Source organism: Dryas octopetala, chromosome 9 (assembly GCF_963921425.1).
Source record: "Dryas octopetala chromosome 9, drDryOcto1.1, whole genome shotgun sequence".
Classification (NCBI taxonomy): domain Eukaryota; kingdom Viridiplantae; phylum Streptophyta; class Magnoliopsida; order Rosales; family Rosaceae; genus Dryas; species Dryas octopetala.
In genome coordinates this window covers 10,471,809-10,490,440 of record NC_141374.1, presented here as the reverse complement: position 1 = coordinate 10,490,440, position 18,632 = coordinate 10,471,809, and the positions used below count along the sequence as shown (strand labels likewise).

The 18,632-nt window shown below is 36.1% G+C and overlaps 3 protein-coding genes across 4 annotated transcripts; 1 reads left to right on the top strand and 2 right to left on the bottom strand.

Annotated features, from left to right (window-relative positions):
• Positions 1-2,551: 2,551 nt before the first annotated feature.
• Positions 2,552-6,135, top strand: LOC147273938 (subtilisin-like protease SBT4.3). Its single transcript, XM_086256185.1, has 10 exons — positions 2,552-2,675; positions 2,766-2,854; positions 3,170-3,267; positions 3,395-3,535; positions 3,628-3,727; positions 3,891-4,401; positions 4,509-4,831; positions 4,931-5,042; positions 5,149-5,362; positions 5,447-6,135. Exons 1-10 carry the CDS (start codon positions 2,592-2,594, stop codon positions 6,070-6,072), a joined length of 2,298 nt encoding a protein of 765 aa, XP_086112311.1. The 5' UTR covers positions 2,552-2,591; the 3' UTR covers positions 6,073-6,135.
• Positions 6,136-6,434: 299 nt separating this feature from the next.
• On the bottom strand, positions 6,435-8,138 carry NRS/ER (nucleotide-rhamnose synthase/epimerase-reductase). The gene is made up of 2 exons (XM_086228577.1): positions 7,575-8,138; positions 6,435-7,165 (listed from the first exon to the last, which is right to left on the bottom strand). Exons 1-2 carry the CDS (start codon positions 8,010-8,012, stop codon positions 6,713-6,715), a joined length of 891 nt encoding a protein of 296 aa, XP_086084703.1. The 5' UTR covers positions 8,013-8,138; the 3' UTR covers positions 6,435-6,712.
• A 1,370-nt stretch (positions 8,139-9,508) lies between these two features.
• On the bottom strand, positions 9,509-17,035 carry LOC147273936 (phospholipase D beta 1-like). Of its 2 annotated transcripts, none has more exons than XM_086256132.1 (11): positions 16,339-17,035; positions 15,030-16,077; positions 14,014-14,127; positions 13,108-13,302; positions 12,350-12,598; positions 12,187-12,255; positions 11,934-12,081; positions 11,358-11,506; positions 10,840-11,031; positions 10,534-10,731; positions 9,509-10,085 (listed from the first exon to the last, which is right to left on the bottom strand). In XM_086256132.1, exons 2-11 carry the CDS (start codon positions 15,990-15,992, stop codon positions 9,792-9,794), a joined length of 2,571 nt encoding a protein of 856 aa, XP_086112258.1. In that variant the 5' UTR covers positions 15,993-16,077; positions 16,339-17,035; the 3' UTR covers positions 9,509-9,791. The 2 variants fall into 2 exon arrangements, with proteins under 2 accessions (XP_086112258.1, XP_086112257.1); XM_086256131.1 differs by having other exon boundaries at positions 12,350-12,604; positions 16,339-17,034.
• Positions 17,036-18,632: the final 1,597 nt, after the last annotated feature.

The window sequence follows — 18,632 nt, the reverse complement described above, 5'->3', positions numbered from 1 at the left end:
TAAACCTTGGAGATTCAATTCTTTGTAATTTATCTCTTGTTTTTTTATCTATGTCAACTCTCATTTTAAAACACGTTATCAACTTAAACAATTATATTTCATTTTGCTACTTTTAACTGTTGCTTTGATCGACTACTTTTGTTTTTATTTAGTTATTGGCCACCCGATCCGATCATCAAAGCATGTCTTTTGCCTTTATAGCTAATAGCGCTATTGTTCAAAGCATGTCGTTTTCTTCGTTGACCTTATTATCTTTTGCCTATCTACACTATTGTTAAGTGTGTTTTATAGATTTATCGCACGTATATATGGCATGATACAGAGCACTCTATTCAGTTGTATGATTGGATTTTTTCATGCCTTGTGAACTGGTATGGCATCGTGTTTTCATGCCTTTTGAATTTATTTATGTTAACATTAAATTTCATCTTAGATTTCTTTATTTTGTTTTTTGGCCGGCCAGGTTTGATTTCTTGGTTATTCATGAACATAAATAGTTGTTTGTTCTGGTCATTGCTATATTTTATCGTAGCTCTTGATTAACGTAATTTTATATTCGTTTTTTTTATTGTCGATTTCGGTAATTTTGGTATTGGATACTTTCAGTTCATTTTCGATTTACTTCAGTATATCTTCGGTTCATTTTCGATTTATTTCGGTACATCTTCGGTTTATTTTCAGTTTAATTATAATAATACTAATTATTATATACCAATGTAAATTAAAATTTAATCAAATATGATGCATAAAATATAATATTTGAAGAATATATATTTGCACGAGTAGTATTCCTAGTTTAGTATAGTACTAGTATTAATTGCAATAATATTAATATTAGTAATAATATATACTAGTATAATTAGTTTAATAATATGTATTAGTACATATCCTATTAATTTAGTATGTATATATACCAATAAATACGAGTAGATATATATATAAGTGCTCTAAAACTAACTAGTTAGCAAGTTAATACGAAGCTAACCATACTTTTAGGACCACCACATAACTAATCTCATAATCCGAACCGTCAATTATTTAGGTTATACTTCAAAGATCATCATTACAAAAAATCAACTAAATCAGAAATTATTTAGTCATTTAATTGAGATCAAATAAATAAACGATCAGTGTTTTCGATAAAAGCATATAAATAGTTGTTGTTATAATCAAATAACCGAATTTGGAGATTTTTTACAGGGATGATCTTTGAAGTAGAGCCTAAAAAATAGACGGTTCAGATTTTGAGATTACATTGTGCGGTAGGCCCAACATGATGGTTAGCTTTGTATTAACTTACTAACTAGTTAGTTTTAGAGTATTCTTGTATATATATATATATATATATATATATATATATATATATATGGACAAAGATCCCCTACCCATTTTCTCTACCATGCTTGGTACAAGGCTAAAATCTTAGCCATTGAAGAGAGAGTAGAAAGAGAAAAAGAAGGGAGAGAAAGATGAGTTCAATGGCTAAGATTTTAGCCTTGTACCAAGCATGGTAGGAAAATGGGTAGGGGATCCTTTGTCCTATATATATATACATTACTTACCTAAAGATCATATTCTTATTTTCCTAAAATAATAACATTTACTTTATTAGAGAATAACTCTATATCTTAACTAACACTTTTGATAATATTAATAACATTATACAATTATATTTTTTTATAGTTGTTTAAGATATTAGTAGTTTAATATTTATTGTACCGTTAACATAATAGTATTATATAAGCATATATAACTAAATTTTGGTAATTGTTTTAGTTTTTTTGGGTATATATTTCAATTTTTTCGGTAATAATCGATTCGGTTCTTTCAGTAATCGGTCGGTTTACCAACTTTTTTCGATTTTTACCAAAACCAAACCAACTTTTTTCGGATTTTTTCAGTTTCAGATTTTCGATTTTCGAATTGTGAAAATCGGTATACCAAACCAAAAAAATTCGGTCAGTAGTCGGTTGGTTCGGTAAAAACCAAACCAAAGGGCAGCCCTAGTTTTCTTCAATTATAATTGAAGTATAAGTTATATTTCATCATTTTTTGGTCATAGGAACCAATTTGGAGTATTAGAATCTAAGAGAATTGAGATTGTGTGAAGTTTGAAAAATTGGCAGTTTCAGATACTTTACTTTGGGGTCAATTATCTTGAGTATTAGAACTTCAATTTGAATGATCTTTATATGGTTGTAAATAAAAAATGCATAACTTTAAAACAAGTATATGATTAAATAATGTGGTACACGTAGAATTATTTTTAACAATGTTGTTGCATGTATGACAAAAATAAATAAATAAATAAATAAGGTCTATCCAATTGGCTTTTATTTTTTATTTTTTCAACCAATTGGTTCCCTCTGAAAGAGTATGTTTTTAACCGTTATTTGGCGACAATTACAAAACCAGAAGCAAACAAGGACGGGCCTAAACCCGTTGATTTGTACAAAGGAAATTTGCAGTCTGTACAAGGACGGGCCACATGTGGACATACCAATCTTCCAATTTTGTGCTTATATAAATTCCCAATTGGCTCTAATTATATCAAACATATCAACTTGTACACTTAAACTGAGTTGGTACCAATGGCCAAGGCAAGCCTGCATTTTCTTCCACATGCATTAGTGCTTGCAGCATTTGTGCTAGCTTGCCATGGCCAAGAGAGGAAGGTATAACAAAGTCTTTTTTTATGTGCAAAGTGGAACTGTGTATTAAGTTATTAATCAATTTACTGATGAAATTATTCCATTTGTGTATAGGTTCATATTGTATACATGGGAGAGAGGCCTCAGGGAGGATTTTCTGTTCAATCCACACACCATTCAATGCTAGAAAGTGTACTTGGAAGGTTAATGTTGCAATTTAAGACTAGTAGAATAGCTAGTATTATTGAACGTTTTTATGACCATTGGCACACTGTGGAATGAGAAAAATTATAGTATATGACAAGTGTATACAAGACCCCTCTCACAACATCTCCTCATATATTGGTTACATGAAACAATTATTGTGAGAGTGGTATTATATGCACCTGTTGTATGTAAGAATTTGTCGTTAAAGGTGTGGACAATGGCTATAAAAAGAAAAATGCTCTGTATCATAGCTAGAGGCACTTGTCATACATTCTGAAATATCACAAGCATTTTTTATTCCCCAATTGCAGCACTTCATCAGCCAAAGAGTCACTGATCTATAGTTATGGGAAGAGCTTTAATGGATTTGCAGCAAAACTATCAGATGAAGAAGTTGCAAAGTTGTCAGGTGAGATTGACAAACCAAGTGGCTACCAAAGGAATACAAATGTGTTGCAAAGCTGAAAGTTCTCAAACATGTATTTACTTATTCTAAATACACTTCAAAGCTAAAAGTAAGAAAATATGGGTTGCAGAAATGGAAGGTATAGTTTCAGTGTTTCCAAACCACAAGCTAAAGCTTCACACAACAAGGTCATGGGACTTCATGGGTTTCAGCAAAGGCAAACTTGGAGGATCTGTGGAAGGAGAAGTTGTTATTGGGCTTCTAGACTCAGGTAACACTAAAAAAACCAAAAAATAGAAAGAAACTCACTATTATCTCCTTTTGGAAAATTTCAAAAGCTTCTAAATGTCTTTGGCTTCATAGGAGTCTGGCCAGAATCTGATAGCTTCAATGATGATGGCTTTGGCTCTCCACCTGCCAAATGGAAGGGTAAATGCCAAGGTGCCAACTTCACCTGCAACAAGTGAGCTCTCTTTCTCCCCAGAAGATTTATTTTTTATTTATTTTAGTGCATGGAACTGCTATAACTTTCTATTGCAAAGTAAGAAACTACAAAACTATAAACATAATGCACTGTTGTGTGCATTTTTGGGTCACCTTACACTAATGGAACATTGACATCACAGCAAACTCATTGGAGCCCGCTACTACAACAGTGAAGGCTTCTATGACAGCAGTGACTTCCACTCCCCAAGAGACTCCGAGGGACATGGAACACACACTGCTTCGACTGCTGCAGGCCGGGAGGTGCCAGCAAGTTACTTTGGGCTAGCTTCTGGAACTGCAAGAGGTGGAGTCCCCAATGCTAGGATTGCTGTGTACAAAGTTTGCTGGTATAGTGGATGTTCCTCTGCAGATATCCTTGCAGCATTTGATGATGCAATAGCAGATGGAGTTGATATTATATCCATATCACTTGGCTCTGGCTATCCATTCGAATACATAGAAGACCCCATTGCTATTGGGTCTTTCCATGCCATAAAATATGGTATATTGACCTCAAGTTCTGCTGGAAACTCTGGACCTTTTCCAGCAACAGTTGCTAACTATGCACCTTGGATTCTGACCGTTGCTGCCAGCACCATTGACAGAAGATTTGTTGCAAAAGCAGTTCTTGGAAATGGAGAAGTTTACTCTGTGAGTTTGAAACTACATTACATTACTGTATGTCCAGCTGTATGATTCATTACAAGTAATCTTACTAATACCAAATAACTTTTGTTTGAATTTGTAATGAATTGAAGGGATTTTCCATTAATAGTTTTGACTTTAATGGGAAGTCATATCCCTTAATTTGGGGAGGAGATGCTGCAAACGTCTCTGCAGGTGTTAACTCGGAGTTTGCACGCTATTGTCTAACAAATACATTGAATTCATACAAAGTCACGGGAAAGATAGTTTTCTGTGAAACCTTGCTGGATGGTTCTGGCGTTCTAGCAGCTGATGGTGTTGGCACAATCATGGCTGATTCCACCTTCACTGATATGGCATACAATTTCCCATTATCAGCAACAGTGGTCACCGTCGAAGATGGGCAGAGAATTTTGAACTACATCAGATCGACAGAGTAAGTATATCTCTTATATAATTCTCAATAGACATAGTCACAGATAGCATAAGTCTTTTTTCTGCATCATTTTAATGAATGAAAACTAACCTGTTTCAGGAATCCAATTGCAACAATTCTGGTTGGTGAGACGGAGAGGGACATCATGGCACCATACATTGCATCATTTTCTTCTAGAGGACCAAACCCCATAACCCCAGATATTCTCAAGGTGACAAAAATCTGAATGTCATGAACCTCAACATCATTTTCCTTTTAATATGTTGTTCAACACTTGATATATGCTGACAATGACATTGTGGATAACTAATGTACAGCCCGATCTTACTGCCCCTGGTGTTGATATACTTGCTGCTTGGTCTCCTGTGGGAGCACCTTCCATTGACTTTGACGACGCCAGGAGTGTCGAATATAACATTATCTCCGGGACATCCATGTCCTGCCCTCATGTTAGTGGTGCTGCTGCCTATGTCAAGGCTGCCCATCCAAACTGGTCTGCTGCTGCAATCAAATCTGCCCTCATGACCACAGGTATGCAAATTCAATCCAGATGAATGATAGTAACTGATAATTCATCTCATCCCTCTATTAATTACCATTTTCCCACATGAATAGCTCATGTCATGGACCCAAAGAAGCACCAAGACCTCGAATTTGCTTATGGGTCTGGACACATCAACCCTCTGCAAGCAGTGGACCCTGGGCTTGTCTTTGATGCATCTGAAGCAGACTACATAAAATTCCTCTGCAAACAGGGTTACGATACCAAAACGTTAAAGCTTATCACTGGTGACAACAGCAGCAGCTGTGGCAGCACTGGGCAAGGAAGAGCTTGGGATCTCAATTATCCTTCATTCTCCCTTGCAGTGGAAGATGGCCAGCATATCAATGCTGTGTTTACCAGAACAGTCACCAATGTAGGCTCGCCGAACTCAACCTATTCTATTCGTGCGTACACACCCTACTCCAGCGTTTCTATAACACCATCTGCCCTGTCTTTCTCTGCGGTTGGTGAGAAGAAATCCTTCACCGTGAAGATAAGTGGTCCGCCAATTTCACAGCAGCCAATCATGTCTGGTTCAATCCTATTGACCGATGGGGTATATAAGGTGAGAAGTCCATTTGTTATCTACACAATCCTCCCTGGTGCTGCTTATCCCTCCTTCACCATACCTGAGAAAAAACCAAGCTTCAAAGGTTCTTCCTTGTATCACAGAAATGGGATCCTCAGACACAACTAATTCCTAACTCCATTCAAGAATCTAGTTGGTTGAAATATAATTGCAATAACTCGGTCAAGTGCATTTGAATGGCAATTCACTCACTCTGTACCGTCTCTAAATGAGTTCTCTTTGTAACCTATATCTGAACTTAAGACAGGGCTTGTAATTCTACATTGCCTCTGCAAGTTGAAATAACACACAAAAGAATTTTGTGGGTTCTCTACTCTATCACTTCTCTTTCATGACATTGGAGGAACAAGCAAGGACACTAGTCATTATATCGCAAATTAAAACGAAAAAAGAAATAAGAAAAAAAAAGGGTTCTGCAGTCGATAACTTTTATTCCTTGAAAAATGAATTGGATCATACATTCACACCAATTAACAGAATCCAAGGGCCAAAATATTGCATATAAAATTTAAAGCACTACATGCCATTCGTACATCACCAATAACTTACAAAAATTCAACTTGGATAAATCACTTGCATCTAGTTTATTAACTGATACAAGTTATTTCAAATACAACATTCAAATACAAACAAGGCCGACGTGCATGCCACCTAGGAGAAGGAGCTGTATAGTGGAGAGATCACATTAACCCACATGAACTGAATTCAATTAATAACATGGAAACCAAAAATTTAAACCTAATAAGTTTTAAGCTGTGGCAGTCTTCTGATTTGGCTTGAACACATACTTGATGAGAGACTCCTTGATGGACAAGAGTTCAGGGAATTCCTTGTTCAATTTCGAGGCATCTAGCTCGTTGTTGCTCCTGGGAGCAACAATCACCTTTGCCTGCTCCTCAAGAGTAAAGTTCTTCCAAGTGAAGTTGGAGTCAATGTATTCCTTGTACATCTCCAAGATCTCATTGTGGCTGACCACTCCAGGGTTTGTGAAGTTCCATATTCCGGTGAGATTTCTCTTTGCCATCTCAATGGAAATGGGGAGGAGCTCATCCAAGATCGTCATGGAGTTTGGAATGTCAACCACTTTGTCATATCGAGCAATCTTGGTGATGAAGTTACGCGGGTTGGATAAATCCGACGAGATGGGCATTCTAACACGCAAGGTGCAAACATTCTCATAGTTCTTGAGCAGATCTTCCACCTTTCAAGTACCCAACATTAGCAACTGACATCTTTCATGCATTCTTGCAAGATCAACATCATATTACACATGGGTAATGAAATCAACATCCCCATCTTCACATTATACAAATTAACAGAGTAGTGCTATGTCTACTGCAAAGTTTACTATTCATACCCAGAAACTTGAACGCACTCATTTTTTTTTTGGCCATTGAAACTTGAACGCACTCTAAAGCTATCAACTTTGACTTAAAACCAACAGAACATATGGCATTTTTAAGCGAAAAAAGCATTTCTAAGCCAAAATTTCACTCAGCTACAGATCCAATAACAACATTTGTAGATCCAACAAATCACTTATACCCAGATGAGATCTTTCCCAATTAATAAAATTTTGAAAATGTAAGCTCTAATGCTGAGAGACTCACCATGGCCTTGGTCTTGGAATAGAAAGATCCGATAAAGTTGGGCGTGTCCTCCTCCTTGAAGCCCACACCCGAGCCGAGCGGGTGAGCCGAGTCGTACTCGAAAATGCAGCCGGTGGCGAAGTTGATGAGGACCAAACCGCGGTCCCTGCAGACGTCAGCGAGCGTGAGGGTGCCGACGACGTTGGCCCGGATGGTCTCGACCTTGTGGGACTCGCACCAGTCGACGTTGGGGCGGCCGGTGACGCCGGCGGCGTTGAAGACGTGGGTGGGGTTGACGGCGGCGAGGTCAGCCTGGAGCGAGCTGCGGTTCTCGAGGCGACCCGAGCCGTACTCGAAGTCGATGACTTGGGCCTGGCAAAGCTTGCCCAGAAGGCCGCCTATCCAGCCGGTCTTGCCGTAGATCAGGAACTTGAGCTTGTTGTCGGCTCCGGCGCCCATCGAGATTTGGATCTAATTCTGGGTTGGTTTGGTGTGAATGTGTGATTGGAAATGTGAGAAATCAAGTGAGGGATGGAATTGCTATAAATACATTCCAACTCACATCAATACATGGCCTCAGTGCCCGACTACTGCGCTGTTTCGGACACTCATCTATTGCCACTCTTTTATTTTACCATGTTGGAGACCTCACACCCCCCTACCATGGACCTCACCCCATCTTTTTTTACAAATTGTTTTTTATTTTCTCCATTTATTTTAATTTTGTATTTCAACCATCCCAATTCCCAACTATCTATTTTGTCTTATAATACACTTAATAGTTGGATTTAACATAACTCTTAAATTATTTCTCAATTCAAGTCCTTATATGAGCAGTAATGATATTATCCCAATATTTGCCAAACAAAATTTGATAAATTAAATTTTGACCCAAACAACACTTTATAATACTTCCCTATAGTGGAGGGTGGACATACATTTTCACATTAAAACATCATGCCTCTTGGAACTGGGAGATTGCGTGCAAGTTTGTAGACAGGCTTGATCTCTACATATTCTAATTAATTAGTCTATTTTCCCTTTTTCTTTGCTTTCTTTCACTTTTTTTTTTTAAATTTTGTGTTTGGCTATACTTTCACTTTTTTTTTTTTATTCTTATCCCTCAAATAGTGCATCAGTCCCAGATCCAAGAAAAATTTCTCCAGATCCAAACCATTTCAATGCATTGATTTATAATAAATTAAAATGTATCCCGTTTTGTCATCTGGGTAGAATTCAAATACTAAATTCAAAGTTTTTAAGATAAGTTTATATATTTAATAGAAAACCAAATCACAACTCGTCCAGTTCATGTAGAAACAATTGACATAAAATTTTATTCTTAGTCAAATTGAATGAAGTACTTGGCAGATACTGTTTCTATTTATTTGTGATTGATTGATAATTACTCCATGGGATTGTTTCTCCTCTACTAGTGCAGCAGTCAGCTCACAAAAAAAAAAAAAAAAAAAAAAAGGTCAGTGCAGGTTGATTCTTGATGCACCTGCACAACACTATAAATAATACCGTTTATGATGGTTTACTTGGATACGAATCTAATGTCCAAGAGAATGGGTGGTTTGAGGCTTCAAGTGTGAATCGCGTGACAGCGAAAGGGAAGTTTGTAGGACCCCCTTTTCTGGTGGCCACAATTTAATGTTTAAATAATATACTTTTTTTTTTTTTTTTTTTTTTTTTAAAAAAGACCCTCATACTGCTCTTTAACTTTTGTTTCTCAATCACTATCTTTAAATGAAAACCTCAAATTCCTCTATAGTTAAGTCATCAATCCCACGCTTGTATGACCGATAATTATATGGTGGGACTTACATGCATGTTGTAAGAGAACGACCTGATACAAAAATCTTCCTTGGTCCAACACTTGCTAAAAGTAATTTTAGTAGTTGGTGCTAGTGATGGAGAAATGGAAAATGAAGGGAGTAACTGCCTTAATGGAGCATTCAAAAAATGAAAAATATTTAAGCAGCTCACATATTCACAGAGCACAAAATTTATTTCAACAATCTATAAAGCAACCATGTTCTATATACTGGATGTGTGACGGACAATAAGCTCAAATCCTGCCTTTTGGTGTGTAAGAAAAAATGAACAAGTTGGTCTATAATTGGATCAAGACGTTATATATTTGTATGACCAAGCATTGAGGCAGAAGCATACTTTTCACTTGGACCTGAAACTGTACTGAAAGCCATTGTGACATGGGCGTTGTCAATTGAATCAGATGGTGAGATTTTCTTGGATGGCTGTAAATGTCCCTAGAATGTTGCCACCGACATCTGGAAATGTTTCACAGCCAGGAAGAGAGTTCACCTTGCCTGTTTGATCAACTTCAACTGGGTATTTTAGGAGGTGACCCTTCATTTCTGTAATCTCATCAGCCTCATATTGCCTCCAGTTCTGCTCACTCAAAGACATCACCCGTTGCACACATTCAAGACTCTGTGGTTCCTTGAAACATTCTTCAAAACATCCAATATGCTCTGCCCACAGTGACATTCTATATCCATATATCTGCATTCACAGTATCACACACACACACACACACACACATAGCAAGTTATTACATATTTTTTGTCTTGTACCCTATCATTTCCTTATATATGAATGATGACCTCCTGCGAATTATAATAGAATTGAAATTGCATTTACATAATTGATGAGAATTCAAAATTCAATAATGATACCCAAAGTTCTAATTTTGAGGATGGTACTACTAAATGCATTACAACATTACATCAAAGTTTATGGATGCATTAGACTTTTACTTTTCTGGGGGAATATCGATTGATACCTTGAAACAGACCAAAAAAACTAAGCACCAAATATATTTTAGTTAAAGAAACAAGTTGTTCATCAGAGACTTTTCAAGCATTGGTAAAAGAGAAAGCATTCTTGCAGCTAAATGCCCAGGCAACCTCTAGCAATATAACTACAAAAAGTTTTGACTTGTAAGGCTTACCTTTCCATGTGGACTTGAGAGTTTTCTTGCCCACGTACGATGAGGCTGATATGCCCCCATTGCTATTTCAGTATCTCGGGTACCTTCCATGGATCTCTGGTTGATATTTGCAGATCCCAATATAACATATTCATCGTCCACTATCATTCCTTTAGAATGGACATAAATCATAAAGCGTTGGTTCTTCCAAGTGAGTGCCTGAGTTGCCAAAAATTAGCAGAAACAATTTAAGTACATTGGAAAAAACATAGCTTCTGGGAAAGACAAAGCTAAAAAACTACTTAAGAGAAATATAAGGGGAGTCACTTGAGGAGTGTTTGCTTCTTTTTTGTTTGCTTCAGTTGAACTTTTTGCTGCAGAAATGTCTTCACCACTTGGTGTCTCACGATTCCCGAGGCAAAAGAAATTCAAATAGTCTTGTGGAGCATACTTATTGTCAAGCCCGACCTCCTTTAAAGCCTTGTAAATCATTTCATACATCATTTGCATTGTCTTATGCTGCAGTTATTAAGAAAAAATTAACACCAGGTGAAAAATTTGCAGCAACAAACTCAAATTTATTATTGTGTTAAATGGCAGTTTCATATCAATAATAATCAATATAAATTGCCTTGAAATCAAATTAAATGCTTTTAGATAAGTTGAAATAAAACTTAGATCCAAAACAAGAGGTTCATCAGTATAGCATCTTCCAAAATGATGTTTGTACTCAAGGAGAATTATAACAGCCAAAAACCTTTGTATGACATGACCTCTAATGAGTCTTAAGCCAACAACAATTGCCTACGACCTATAAGTACATTTTTTAATGGAAACTAGATTACCTGCCAAAAGAGAATTCGTTGAGTAGGCATGCTTGTAGGAACACCTTCTGGCCACATGGGGATGACAATATATACGGAAAACCTCTCATTTGCTTTGATTTTATTAACGATTTTGAGAGCAATTTCCATTGGTATTAAATTGTTTGCACCTGCAGATAAAGGCCTTATCGCTGAAATCTATATGACGATAAATCAATTGGAAAGAATATAAATTTAGGATTTAACAAATTCCATTTGTATCCCATCTGCTTTATCATCAAAGATTGTGTTATTTATTTCTTGTTCAATATTAAAGAGAACCTAAGACATCTTTTGTTTGGGAAAATTACAACTAGCCCCATATATAATTTAAGCTTTTGGATGCCAAAAGGTCCTGTGAGGCACAGATTCATCAAATTACAAGTATATGAATTAATTTGCCTTGAAATAAAGGTGAGTAATGCACATTAAATTAAAGTGCCCATTAATCTAAGAACATGGACATGTTTATTGAACCATCTATACTTCTCCTATCAAAAAAATGAACCATCTATATTTCATTTCTTAGTTGCCAGCTTCAAAGGTTAGAGTTCTCACCTAAATCATTGTGTGAATTCCAATTATATGACGACCCAAGAAAGTACTGATTCTCTATGTAAATGAAATGTTGAGCCGCACGGATTGCCTTAACATATGCTGCATGTATACTCATGTCTATAAGCACATTCTTCCCACAAACCAGGTTCTGTTACAGCATAAAGAATTATGGTGAACCATCAGTAAAATCCAATAAATCATGTGAGATACCTTATTATAGTGCAAAGAAGTTAAAAGCCAAAGTTTCTCTCACCATGCTTGTAGCATCTTTTGGGTTCTCAGGAAATCCTTTCACAGAATTGGAGTCAATTGAACGGAAAACCTTCAATGTTGGGGAAATGGTTAAAAATTTACCATGTATATAAAACTCATTACAAAAATAAATGCAGCCGATAGCTGATTGACATCAAATGTACCTGAACATTCCAAGCTTCTAGATCATCCTCACTCAAGCAAGGAATCTCTGATATCCCAATAATTTCAGGAATTCTCTCAATCTTGAGTAATGCATCATCATGCAAAGTTTTCAGTTTCTGAAGCCCCCGCGGTTTTGAAGCCTTCAACCAACGCTCCTCAAAATTGGTGAGGATGTCATATGCTGCTGGACCATCAACTTTACTGTGCAAATCATGCCATGGTTGCCTTGGACAACCAAAAGTGCGCTCCTGTTTCTGTCACAAACCAAACAGGTTAAAGGGTGAACAAAGAAAAAAAAAATACACCATTATACTTATTATTTTTGGTATCAATTCATCAAGGTGACCCCCATATTTTCATGAGAACTCTGCTACTCAGCTAGTGAGTAAACCAATAACAAACATGAATTAGATGCTTCATATGGGATCACAAAAGTACGAGCTGCCCATAAAAGGGCTTATAACCTATAAATATCCCATTTTGTATTTATCATCTAGTGATGGAAGTAGTAATCACCGAGCAGCTCATACAATGTATTAAATGTTATATTTGGCATTAAACATGGAAACTGCTTAGGTGGCTGTGAGGTTTGCCAGTAATAACATCTTTTTGTTCGCTATTTATTTTAGTAATTTAGTGATAGAACTATACATGAGCCTTTTCAAATTAGATTTCCTAAACAAGCAGAATACACTTCCAGATCAAGAACAGAAAAATTACAACCAACAGCAAAGTAGAAAATTAATAAAATGGTTACCGAGAAAGTAGGGTTACGACAGTCATCCTTGTACACTGTTTGTAAAGTCCTATAGATAGGATGATCTGGAGTATCATAGCGTCCCATGCATAAATCCAGACCTCCGACAAATGCAATGATCTTTCTTTTAGAATGACCCGCATCAGCATCCACAAGCACTGTTTTCTGATGATGGGTATAGATTGTTCCAGCTTCCTTTAAACAAAGACAAAATCTAGAGATTCAAAGAAAGCACTAATGCAGCAAATTATACATGTAAATACATAAAAAGAAAAAAGTGACAGGCAATTCTACACCTGATGAGTTTCTTCTGATAAGTATCTGAACAGCATGCGAAAATATAAGTCAAAAATAAGTTCCAGTAGTTTTAGCGAGGTACTCAGAAATCTTGGACTTGTGAATAATAAAAATTCTTTGCAGAGGTTGGCTAGAAAACAAATAACATAGTGGCATACATGGTCATTCACGGACAGACCATTTGACATACATTAAAGTTAGTCGGCCATACGAAATGTCAATTCTTGATTCATAATATCCTTTCAACATGTCAACATATCTAAAAAAGGAAACACTGATTCCTAGTCCTCCAAAAGATTGCAAGGAGTAATTTTCATTTGAATCAAGACCATGTAGATTTTCCTATTCTCATTTGGTCCCACTTAAAATTCCTAATGTTGGATTTCACATCAGTTGGAGTGGGACAATTTTATTTGATTTACGTATCCTAAGAAATTTTTTTTAATCCATATATCCTAACAACATCCAGACTTTCTATATTTCATTTCATTCTCTTCTTTTATTCCAATACCAAGTTCATTTATAAGTAAAATAAATTTTCAGAACCACATAAGGACAATGCTCCTTTCTCAATTTGCAGCATAAATGTGGTGATTATGTCTATCCAACCTGCTTTTTAACCCAGCTACCCTTTCCAGCAGATCGAGGGCAAAGTAGCACTTGGACTGAAGAATGCTTGAAGAAACGCCGAGTATCCTCGTCAGAGGTATGCATTAACCCCTCCTATAATCAATGAACATCTGGTGTGAGTGGATAAATATTGAATGAAAGATTTGGGCAGGTTAGAAATATTGAACTGAAAAATGAATTAGACATGTCCTATGAACAAATAGATACTGAAATGGATAATTATGAACAAAAAAGTTTCTTCTCAAGTATTCATTCAAGTTATACTAAGAGTCAGCCAAATGAAGCACATAGCCTGTGTGTCCTGTACAAGCAATGTGTACGTACACCTCACTTTGAGGCTTTGAGTTACTTAAAATTTTAACCTTTTTGACAATTACCTCAATGCTTCATAAAGAATGGAACCTACTTTAAGGTATAACGTTACTCAAAAATCAATTGAACACCATAGTATTTACTTCTTCTTATAACAGAGAATTCTGAACTCAAACTATTAAAATGAGGTGAAAGATAACACTTGTTTATCTAAGATTATAAAAGCAAATTTTTATCTATTTTTAAATTGAACATGCATTTTATGATGTTTGGTCAACTTTACGCCTTGAAGCGAAATTAAGTAGAACCAAGCATAGTGGCCAAAAAATAAATATAGAACCAAGCATAACACTCAATAAAATGTCAAGTCAATTTCAGCACCATAGAGGAGAAAAGGTTGCATTATTTCTCTGCTCATTTGCAGCTAAATAAAGGAGAGCTTTCCCACAGCTGTAAGTAGCAATCAATATACTTGGCCCCTAAGACAGGAATATATCAGATTTTGCAAAGGCATTTTTAAGAGCTTAAACATTTAACCAATGATACTTGCACAATAAAAAAATAAGGCTCAAGAAGCATAAGTATATAAGAGAAAAGTAAAAAAGGTTGATATTTGAACCAAACCTATGCAACAGTGCAGAATAGCAGCATACTAATATATTTCTAATCTCCATAAGCCTTACCGTTTTAATTCCCATAATATTCCTTGAAGTTGGATCATCCCAAACAAGAAGCAGCACTCTCACACCTTCCTGTGACTTGGTCTTAAGAAGATCCCCTAACATGGAATCTTTTGCATCTTTATTGTCCCGAATCAACCGAACTTTGTGGTACACTGACCAACCCGCAATGTATATCAAACGACGGGCCTGACTTATTGCATCAAACATGTCTTGCCAACAATTCGCATGCGCATACTGGATACCATCGTCAAGCTCGAAATTGGGAAGGCAACCATCAGGAACATGGGCATCTTGATACAGAGTAACTTTACCACCTCTCCTAAGAGGGAAGTAAGTACCAGGTACCCCTTGGTGATGGAGATCTGAGCCTACTCCATTATTATAAAAGGTCAATTTTTCAATAGGGATATACTGAATAGATAAAGTCAAAACAGCTCCAGGCTTACAGATTTTCCCACTGGAATCGAGGATTGGAAAGGTTCCCTCAACTTTCATGTCAGAGTATAATCGTTCAACTGGGATTGCTACAACACCTATGAGCTGGGACCCCACAACATCACTATCTTTCACAACAAAATACACTTCTGAAGCATTATGTGCAACAGGAACATCAAAATGTTGCTCCCAAACAGGGTTCTCACTATTACTAATCACAAAAGTCCTGCCAACTACAGCACCTGATACTGATATGGTCACATATGGATCACTGGTTATTTGATGAGAAATGTGCCCTTCAGTTTTGCTGCTGGATTTCCCAGGCCTTCTTGAAAACATGTCCCCTAGAGCCCTATGAAACCTATCCATGTTAGGAAGATTTTTGGCCTCCTTGACCAATATAACTAAGTTCCCATGTAAAAGAAAAATCTTCAGAGATCCAGCTGTCTGAAATGGAACAACTTGTTGACCCTGCGGATGGCCTGAGCCTCCAAATGACAACGTTTCAGTAAAAGCAGGATAAGCCATATAAGAATGCTTCTCACCTCTTCAAAACTTTGAATCTAATGAAATGGCCTTCTGTTTCAAACTGTGTAATTAAGAAGTAAACTATGTTGAGTGTCTAGCTGTCAGCATATTATTGGCTCTTTGTTGATAAATCAGTAAAATGATGAATCAATATTTTTATGACACGTGTATACTTTGTTAGAGTCTGGTTTGTCTAGTTAGTTAGCAAAACTGATTCTGGTTGTATAAGAGCTGCGTGTTCAGTTCATTTTCTGTATTCTTTCTCATTAATCAAAATTCATTTTCTCTTGGTTTCTCTGCATCTCAATGCTGTTCTTGCTTTCTTCTTCATTGGTGATCAAACTATAGAACTGATATCAAACAACTCCACCAAACTATATGGTTACCCAAGAGCCAACAACAGGTTTCAAAATCACAATAATGGCAGATACCCAATTCACATAAACCCCGAAATTTATTGTTGCTCCACACAAAAGAAAGACTTGGCACTAAAATGAATCTGGGTTAGCTTTATTGAAGGTGGGTATGGATTGAATGGGTAAAAAAAATACTAGCCAAATGGGTACACTGTTCTTTGAAACTTAGGAGTACCAGAAGGAGCAGGAGGGGAAAAATCAAAAGGTGGGGTTTAAGCATAGGCAATAGAATATGATGGGTTTGCTTTGAATGGGTAAACGAAGGTAGGCTTGAAACTAAAAAAAAAAATGCCGAAGAAAAAGAATAATAGAGTAGTAGCAGTAGTTGAATTGACAAAAGAAAATAGAAGAAGAAGAACTGGAAGCAGCAGCATTTTCCATTATTAAATGCAAAATAAGTGGACCCAATGAATATTCAACGCGAATTTCCAAAATAAAAAACGTTGATACAGCGTGAAATGGAATTGAAAATCAATGAGTGAGAGAGAGATATTTGGTCGGATACTCGGATTGAATTGATTTGGTTATATTTTGGGTTGCCTGGAAAGTTTGGTTTGTTCCCTCTTTTCTCTGGCTTTCTTCTTCGTCGATGCAAAATCAACGCTTCAACTAACGTAGGCGGCTCAGCCCAAGCAACTTGGAAGGCAAAGAATTAGAGGGAGAGGGCGTTGACTCTTTTGGCGCGTGTGTAACAGTTTTACATGGAAATGAATCAGTAATTATCTGCTCTATGTACCCAAGTCATTAACTTTATTATTGGGCCTAATCTGGGCCCATAATCGCCCATCTTCATTTATTTGCGAGATTAATGTCATTTTGTTCATACTATTATACATATATCAGTTTACTTTTTATATTTTTAATTTAAAAAATTAACGACTTTGACTTTTTTATTTTTGCCAATTAATGTTAGAGATAATTAGACTTAAATTCTATAGAAAAACAGTTTTTAGATAGAGACTGGGAGTGTTTTAAAATTTATAAGAAAATCTTTTTAAAACATAATAATTTATAAAAAAATCATTTTAGTTCATAATAAAGTCATTCCTTGATTTTGAAGGGTATTTCCCCTCCTAAGGTGTAAAGTAGGTTTTATAGAGGCTGCATGTTAGGTTTTAATTTCGAAATTGTGGGCGGAGCCCAAAACATTGGAGTTAAAACCTAACATAAAGCCGTCAAATAAGAAAAATAAAAGGACTTAATTAAAAACCCTAAATTACTACCGATCTTAGTCTAAGAAAGATTCATAAAATAGACTAAACTCTAAGTCTCCCTTAAAGTTATTTCGTCAATTTACATATTTTCATCTAAATTTATGTTTGCATAGCACCGTACCATGTGCCAATCACATAGGGTCCTTTTTTAAAGCAAATGGGTCCCTTCCATTTAGATCTTACCTTTTTTCCCTCTTTCATTTCCCACTAAATTTGGGTTAATAATCCCTCTATAAACAGAGCTTTGGATGAAAAATGTGTAAATTGACGAAATAACCTCAATTGAAAAAACTGAAAAAGTCAAAATCCTTATTTTTCCAAATTAGAAGTCTAGAAAGCAAACTAATATAAGTGTAATAGTCTGGGGAGTAAAATGACATTACTCCCTTTATTAGCATTTAATGCCTTCAATTATATGCCCTAATTTTGTGTAATTACTTATATTAAGGCATTAGGCTAGGCTTCAATATTATAGATTGATTATTAATTGTGTAATTTAAGTTTCAATTGTATAGTACTCATAGATATAGCTTTCTGGATTAGATACACGTTATTTTTAAGTTTTAACTGGGTTATTTCACCACTCAACACTATCTACAATATGGCACAAATAATTTTACACAAGTTTTTTTTGTAGCACTAGAACTCCTCATTTTGTCATTTTAAATGTCATGTTCAATCCCTAAAAATTAATTGCAGTGCTTTGTGTCACAGTCCACATTTAGAGTTGGGCTTCTGTGTCATTAATATGAAAGATGAGATGTCAAATGGCAAGAGTGTGATATTCGTTTGGCAAAGAGTGGTTAGGTTGCGCGCGTAGAAGGGTAATTCGGTAATTTGGCAGTTAGGGGTCTTCCGGTTGGAATTTGGAAAATCTAAAATTACCAGTGAACTCAGGAGGTCGAAACGAGTCCAACGCAACGGACAGATTGTCATTCGGAGTTCGGATGAATTTATTATGAGCCATTATGACTCCTCATGCAAAGTGATGTTTCCTCCTAGTTTGTGAA